At 46.8% G+C, this 8,123-nt stretch overlaps 1 protein-coding gene across 1 annotated transcript in view; it reads right to left on the bottom strand.

Annotated features, from left to right (window-relative positions):
* Positions 1 to 949: 949 nt before the first annotated feature.
* The window catches only part of ABTB2 (ankyrin repeat and BTB domain containing 2), a 114,266-nt gene continuing 107,092 nt past the window's right edge, over positions 950 to 8,123 (bottom strand). The window contains exons 11-17 of the mRNA XM_050335203.1: positions 7,807 to 7,985; positions 7,160 to 7,265; positions 6,926 to 7,028; positions 6,349 to 6,439; positions 4,846 to 4,914; positions 4,340 to 4,453; positions 950 to 3,037 (exon numbers count right to left, since the gene is read on the bottom strand). Of these exons, the coding sequence (XP_050191160.1) occupies positions 2,840 to 3,037; positions 4,340 to 4,453; positions 4,846 to 4,914; positions 6,349 to 6,439; positions 6,926 to 7,028; positions 7,160 to 7,265; positions 7,807 to 7,985 (860 nt within the window). The 3' untranslated portion in view covers positions 950 to 2,839. The remainder of the gene's footprint in view (positions 3,038 to 4,339; positions 4,454 to 4,845; positions 4,915 to 6,348; positions 6,440 to 6,925; positions 7,029 to 7,159; positions 7,266 to 7,806; positions 7,986 to 8,123) is intronic.

The raw sequence follows: 8,123 nt of genomic DNA, 5'->3' as shown, positions 1-8,123 counted from the left end.
GTCCTAAATGCTCTTTGCTGTGACATCAGTCCTCCCACAGCGCACCAACTGCAGCTGTTTTGGCCTTTGGGGTCCTCAGATGACATTGAAGGGAAGGGTCACCTGCATTTTTTTCAGTATCTCAGGGATATGAGTTACTTTAACCCTCACTGTCCCTCCTGCTGCAGAGAAGATTCCTAAAATTGGGGTTTTCCTTGGACACTACCATCTGCTGCTTTCTGATGGAAATTAGCAATTATGCAAATTAGCAATTAATTATGCACGTTAAGAACCAAAAATTTTCTCAGCGAGCAATCCCCAACCAATTCCAAACTCCTGCACCAAAAAAAAACAACAAAAAACCTCTACCTGCAACATAATGTGGGGGGAAAAAAGAAACGAAGGAAAAAACAACCCCCTCAAAAAAAAAAAAGGGCAAGCCCCAGTGCAGATTGTGGACAGGAGTGCTGGGAGTCACTGCTGGTCCTGGGAGAGGGAATTCCTTTGGGAAGCTGCTCTGCTGAGCCTGGAGTTTCTCCAGGTAAGAGCAGAACTAAGAGATGTCAGAGCTGTCCTTTAGGGCTGGCACAGCAGCAGGGAGCAGAACTGGTGTGTTTAAACTCTGTTTAAACTCTGTTTAAACACTGCTGTGAGAACACAAATGGTGAAGAAAATACCTTAAGAAGCCACATTATAGACCTCTTGATTTCAGCCAGGTTAAAATACGAGTAATCATGTTTATAATAATATGTCTATGTAATATGAGCCATCCTGTGATGCTGCCACATCAGCTGCAGTGGAGATACCTCTGTGTGCACTTCGGGCACCCCCCGGGCTGGAATGATTCCAGGGTGTTGTAACCAAAACAGATTTAAGATGCTTAAGCTGCCAACAGCCTTTTCCACTGAGTGTGTATAAATACATGGGGTTTTTCTCGTTGTTAGAAGAGCAGAATAAATAACAGCAACTGTGTATTTTAAAATTACATTGTTAATAAAATCCTGGTACATTTACATAAATGACAACATTAATGTACAATTAACAAAGCATTGTAATATTACAGCAACAAAAGAGGACCTACATATTTGTACAGGTAGCTGGAGCAGCTATTTGAAAATACTTTCCAAGCCTTCTGTGGTATTTCTCAGACCAGTGATAACTTTGAACCCCCTGTAAGGCTTTCTGCTAATAAATAGGGTTACTGGAGCTAGTGATGTTCAGAAGCAGATGTGTACCTAAAGCACAAAGGGAGTGTGCCCTGACCAACCTGTCAGCTGACTGAAAATCCTTATCCTTGCATGCAATTTGCCTCTTGTGTAAATCCTTTAGGACTGAGGCCGTGTCAGCTCTTGATGGATTTGCTGGGAGATGCTGCAGTTCCTTCTCCTTCCCTGCATCCACCTAAACTGTGTCTGTGTTGTGCTTTGGAGCTTGGGCCCAGCTGAGCCTCCTTCTTTTCCAGTGTGTTTAATTATACTATTGATTGATTGCTGAATTTCTAAGAAGGAACAGCTCTCCCCTGAAAACTTGGTTTCCTCTTCTCCTTCATTCATTATCTAGAATGAATGAAAGGGTCTTGGTGAATGCTTCTGGTGGGTGCAGGCAAAGCTCAGTGGGAATAGCTGAGCTGTTCTTTTCATTAAATCTGTTGGTGAGAGCAAGGTCTGTGTTTGAACCTTCCTGCAGCTGGGATTATTTAAAATAAAAACACACACAAAACCCCACTGCTTTAGATTCCAAACTGTAGATTGAACTGTCTGCTTTTTCAGCTAGGATGAGGGCCTTTCGGACCAGAAACATCTGTGAACAAAGGAAAAACGTGAACCTTGGGCACTGGAGTCGAGGCATCTCGTTTAAGGCTGCAGCCGAGCCCCAGGACCCTGGCAGGTGTGCAGTGTGCCCAGCCCCCTGAGGTAGTGTATCTGTGGAGACAGCAATCCAGGGGCCAGGCTGGGGAGTCCAGAGCTCAGAGCTGCTCATTCCAACCTGCTCCAGAGCTCTGGCTTCCTCTTGGGGAGACTTTTATTGCTATTCATGCAATTGGGCAGTTTTTAGCACAGCTCTCACTACACCTGAGTCTTCTAGAAAGTGTCTTTTGTGGCGTGAGGTCTCACGGATAATGTCCAGAAACAGGGTTTGAAGGTGAAAGCAGTTGAGACTATCAGACCTTGACAGGGAAAGGGCAGACAGTCTTTTTATATCTCCTCAAGATAAAGCAAGATTAACAACTAGCACAGTGAAAACATAACAACCTCCCAACTCTGCCCTCCCTGCCCCAGCTCGGTTCTTCATATAAGGTTTAAAGAACGAGTAATTTCAGAGTTGTTAGTATTAGTTTCTACTCAGCTTTCAACATCCAAAATGTCTCTTTCAAGGTGCAAACAGTTTTAGGGGAAAATTTCTGTCAGTCTGTTGCCATGTACAGACACTGGTGGTGTTCCTGAAGTAGTCTGTGGCACTGGCTCATCGGATGGGCAGCGGATCAGAAAACTCCTTCTGTGCAGCCTTTTTACATGGAAAACCTCTGTTTGTGTATGAACTAGGTGGTGTGTAGACACTTAAACCTGTGTATTAGGTGTCAAGTCTAGGTAAAACTGCCTCTTTATCTCCAGCCCTGCCCTGTGCTTGTGGAAAGAGCGGTGCTGATCTCTGCGCTTCAGGTTCTTCCCTTGCACCCCCAGCCCTCGTCTGTGCCGTGCCAGGAGCGTTTCTGTGACAGCAGCAGCACAGAGAAGCCAAGCTCCCCCTCCCTCAGCACCCTGGCCCGGGGGTGGCTGCTGCAGGGGGCTTTAGTGAGATCCAGGAGGCAAACAGGACAGCCACGGCTCTCCTGGCGACGCGTCCCAGTGCCCCGTCCCGCTCACACCCTGGAGGTGACGTACACGGAGTGCAGGCGCCCAGCCAGGGCTGTCTGCAGGTCCCTCAGCGGGTCCAGGCCCTGCACTTTGCTGTTCCTGCTGTAGATGAGCTGTCTGAACGAGTCCTGCTCCAGCAGGGAGCTCATGTGCTTGAGGAAGAAGCCCTCGCAGAAAGAGGCCAGTTCGGGTGCGTTGTGAATCTGTGGGAGAGAGGAGGATTTTTTGTAGCCTCAAAGTCCTAAATTACTGATTTATATAAAATCCCTGAGCCTCTCATTTCTCATGCTTTTTCCCCTTTCCTAAGACAGAACAAGGGCAGTGGGAAAGCACTGAAGGCAGGACCAGCGCTGGCCGATGATTTCTCCTGGTGCTTTTTGCAGGCACAGGTGTGAGCAGGGAGGCATCCAGGCTTTTTTAATCCCTTCCCCTGCTGGCCTGCTGTTGGCAGAGCCCCTGGCCTGCACTCCAGCCTGCTGATCTTCAAGGAGCAGAGCAGCTGGCTGATGAAGTGGCCAAGGTACCTGTTTAGCTGTGACACACAACACTGCCCTGCCAGATGGCGAGCACAGCTCAGGGCAATCAGGACACGGTTCATGGGAGCCTTGCTCCTACAAAAAGGAGATGGATGGGGGAGAACAGGGATGTTAACGCTTCTAAACCATACTGGGGGATTTCTGGCTGGGATCTTCCCTTTGCTTCAGAGTCAGGCCAGCAATAAGAACAAAACTCAAGTTCAGCATTAAGAAACTCTGTGCACATACAGCCTGTTCCTGGGAACTTTGATTAAGTTTTAAGGAATTCAGGGAAAAGTACTAAAGGCCTGTACTGTTTCCCCTCTCTACCACTGCATACTGTTAAATTTTAGGTCCTGAAAGAAACCAGCCTGAGTTCCATGGGAAAAAACAGCCCAGTGTGAGAGTCAGGAATTGAAAAGCCTCAGTGTGACACTGCACACAAAATAAAGTCATGATCAGCTCTCTGTTTCTTTTGCTTAAGGGGTTTGATCCTGCAAAATTCCAGGAACAGCAAAGTATTTATGATTTATTGATAACACGGGTTATTTGCTACAGAGGTGAATATCTGCCACACAACTGAGTTTATGTTAATTCTGGAACTGTAAGGAATATATTCCAGCAGCAGGGGTGCTAGGAAAGGGTTTATTTCATAGCTGCTGTGCTGTGATCAATGGCCCCTGCTGCTCCCGGGATTTGAATCCCTCGGGCTTTGCTGATGTTGCTGGATCAGCCTGCTCAGACAGCTCTCCCCTCCTCTGCAGGGATCCCCCCTCAATTTCCCACATGATTGCTCCAGACAGGAAAACACGCTGGGGCTGGGCAGGACTTCACAGCCTGGAACTGGAATCCATCTCACTTTGTGGTGGGGCAGAGTCACCTGCAGGGAGGTGCCCACCCGTGCCTGTGCTATTTAGTTCCCAACAGGAGCCCGTGGGAAGAATCCTGCTGTTTCACTGGGATTCTTAAACAAGGGGGGTCGGCATTTACCTTTGCATATTTATAGATGTTCACCGAGTTGTCCATGCTGATGGTCTGGGCACAGAGGATCTCGCAGTGTCTCTGGAGCCCGTCCAGCTGGAACAGGCTGGCAGCTGACAGCAGCTATGGGGACAAGAGAGGAGCAGCTATTTGAGACCATGAGCCTTGAAAGGCTTAGGGAGGGCAAACAGAACGGATCATTTCCTCTCTGAACAGCCTCTGCCTCCCTGTTTTAATGGCCAAGTCCTCGTGAAAGAGCAGAAAGGCCACTCGATGCTGAAGTGATTGACAGACACACTTCCCCTCTTAGCAAAGGCTCCTCAGTGCAGGAAATGTGCTCCTTTCTGTCACAGAAGCACCAAGCAATGACGTTTTGAAACTTCTAAGCTCATTTCCAAGTGTTAAGAACACTCCTGGATTGTGTGGGAGCTTGCTGTTAGCTCCTGGAGTTTGCCTTTCAGCTCTGTTTATGCCCCGGTGCACTTGGCAAGACTCAGAAGAAAACGCTCTCTCACCTCTAAGATATCGGTGGTGGGAATTTCCATGGATTCTGTTCCTCCATAGTATAAATACTGCATCAGCATCTGGAATGGGAAGAAGGCCAGGCATGAAGTTATCACTGAAGGCACAAGGGGCTGTTGATGGCTGTGCTCCCCTTCCTGAACAGACGGGAATCGTGTCCTATTCCGGCTCTTGCCTCCGCTGGTGGCTTTTTTTTTTCCCCTAGCGTTGCAAATCTGCTTCTTTCCAACAGTCCTTTCTCTCTGGGGCTCTGAAAAGGGCCCTGCTGAGGGTTTCAGGCTGAGGGTGACAGTGTGTCCCTGTGAAGCGGTGTCTCAGACCCGGCTGCTCACGCCAGAGCTGCCGGCGAGCCCAGACGTGTGTCCCGGGGACCTCCCAGCCACTCACCTTCCCTGCTGGGCTTCTAATCAGCTTCCAGCCCCCTGCCAGGGCCAGAGGAAAAGGCCTAATTGTTTTCAGGGAGAGTGAGAGGCAGCTTTCCTGCTCTTTGATGTGCATGTACTCACCCCAGCCCGAACGGTGCCATCTTACCGGGGACGGGGCGGGATTTGGCGCTGGAAGAGTGTCCTGGTGCTGTGTGAGCAGCTGTGGGGCCTGCAAGCCACGCTTACCATTTCCCACAGGGGTAGTAACAAACTACGCTGCTATTTTTAAACGTTTTCTATTTGTGTATATTTGTATATATAACAATTATACATTCGTATATATAACAATTGCAGGGGAGCAAAGCTGCTTTCCAGCGGGACACACAGATCTCTGGTGGCTCAGCATCCTCCACTGTAACTGAGATTGCATCTCCTTCACTCCTCTGATTATATTTGCCATCAAATTGTTTAACTCTGTGGAGCATTTCACTGTTTCAGTTCACTTCCCATCTCCCTGTTCTGTACCTTTCTTCCAAATCTGAAATGCAGGTCTGGAGATCTGGAACTCCGTAACTATCACATGTCACTGACTTCTTTTTTAACTTTGTTGTGTGTAACCTGCTTTCTCTCCATCATGAATAATCCTCTCTTAGGTCCATTGAATACATAAATGTCATAAGAGCAAAGTGTAAGTCTCAGTTCTGACCCTTTCCTGACAGGAACACCATTGATTTCTGATCACCTGATTGGAATTATTAATATGAAGCCTCGTAATCCACCTGCTATAAATAATTTACTTTTGTTTATTTAGCACAGCATGAAAATGGTGCTGTACAAAGTATGAAAATGGTGTCTTAAAAGCATAAAATGACTTCAGTAGAAGGCTATTTTCTCCTGCTTAATGGAAGAGTCAGCTGCCGAGTAAGAAAATAAGACTACAGACTAGAGGATTCTGTTTTAAGGCTGGTCCTACCTGAGAAGTTTGGAAAAAGGATCAGAATACTCCTGAAATTCAGGTGTACTGAAAGGAACTCCATTTCTGCTTGTAAATTGGCTATGATATTATGTCTTACCTTCCAAGTAGGTGAGATGATGATAAAGAATAAAGCAAAAGTAGAACAAGTTACATACCTTGAAAATATTGTATTTCATATCACTGATTTCAACAGTCTTGCTGCCGTGGCTGTCGTGCTCTGTTTTATTGGTCATCAGTGTCTTAAACCTGGAAATTGTTTGAAAAGGTTGAGTTTAATTAAATTTTAGATTGCTGTGTTAGTGTGGCACATATTCATCAGCTACTGACAAGCAGCCAAAGCAAGGGGAAAACAAAGGTCCTTGTTCTTGTTTGCAAGTTGAAAATTGAAACATTTCTTTCAATTTAATATTTAGTTCAGGGCCCATTTAACCTACAAAGTGCTTGGGTCTGATCCAATCCCACCTTGTAATAGTTGGAAAAGCCTATTACTGTGCCAGTAATAGAGAAAATAACTCGTGTTTTGTTCTGAGCTTCATGATTAGTCAGAACCACAAAAACAGTAATTCCAAGTGTCCCAGCTCACTGTGAGATTCCAGGAGGGCTGGAGTGAGCGTAGCTCTCACTGCCAGCTCCAGGAGAAGGAAGGGGAATGGATGTGTAAGCTCCCAACCACTGCACATATTTCTTAGGGATAATCAGGTTATTTAATGACATCCCTGGTTAGTGACTCACCTGTTAGATGCAGTAACCAGCAGGACTTTGTGTGCATAAAAGAGCTTTCCTTCTACTAAGAAAGTTACGTCGGACATTTCTTTGTTGTTCAGAAAGTGAGGATCTGTTGGGCGAGGGGAGAAAAAATATATATAAATAAATATATAAATATTTATAAACTTTGACTGTTTTTAAAAAAATGAAAAAAACCCAACCACAACCACGAGCACTTCCCTGTGTAGGTGAGCACCTTACCTAGGCGAGCTGGCAGCGTCTTCCGGATTTCAGGAATGCTGGGGATCGGGCTGCTCCCGTAGCAGTGGGTGAAGATGGATGCAAGCTGCTGGTTGATGGAATCATTCTGCGAGGGGCACGGGACAGGTGTTACCACTCTGTTTGGAGCAGTTCACTTGAGGCTCAGAGCAACTGCACAAGGACAGGAGTAACTTCCCCCCAGAGGGACAGGGACCTGAGCAGGTGTGTCCTGACAGAGAACAGCCCATCAGCAAGAGCTCAGACCCTGCTCTGGAACAGATGAGCCCACAAGTGCGTCCTCAGCCAGCTCTGATTTACACTTCTAGCTCCTGGTCAGATCCAAGGCTGTTCCTAGTCTGCAGCTGGTTTTAGTCAGCCAGTTCCACCTCTTGCTTTTAATTTCAAGGAGACTCACAGTGCATGTTGTAGTGACCAATTACAGAGGTATCAAGAGCTGTGTCTGCTCCTCAGCTTCCCCCTGTCTGTGCATTTCAGGACCGTTTTGGGGGCTGTGTATGAGTTAAGATAAATGCTATCAGTGCCATTTCCATACCAGAACTCTTTAGGGACTTTGCACTTGTTCTTGTGCACAACCTCGTTCAACAACAAAACCTCTGATTTTCACACTGTCACAAACTAACACTTACTTTGCTGGTTTTGAGGATATCAAACATGAGCTGCAAGCCTTCATTAACCAGTTCTTCATTGTAATCCTCCTCTTTGATGGTGACAAACTCCCTGAGGAGGGTCTGTACCACGGAGTAGCGGGACTGGTAGAAGGTTGTCCGTAGGGACTCGATCCACACGTGGAGCTTCCAGGGAACCCCTGCAGCCACAGAAAAGGAACAGGGAAAGATGATTTCCTGAAGTACCTGTGAGTAGATTGTCCTGCTGCTATTACTAACACTTGGCAGCACTGGAGCAGACCATTCCATACGTGCCAACAGCACACACATTTTTGTTT

The sequence above is a fragment of the Myiozetetes cayanensis genome, unplaced genomic scaffold, assembly GCF_022539395.1.
Source record: "Myiozetetes cayanensis isolate MyiCay16 unplaced genomic scaffold, myiCay2020 scf6-25, whole genome shotgun sequence".
Lineage (NCBI taxonomy): Eukaryota > Metazoa > Chordata > Aves > Passeriformes > Tyrannidae > Myiozetetes > Myiozetetes cayanensis.
The sequence above is the reverse complement of the archived record's forward strand: the minus strand, read 5'-3'. Positions and strand labels throughout refer to the sequence as shown.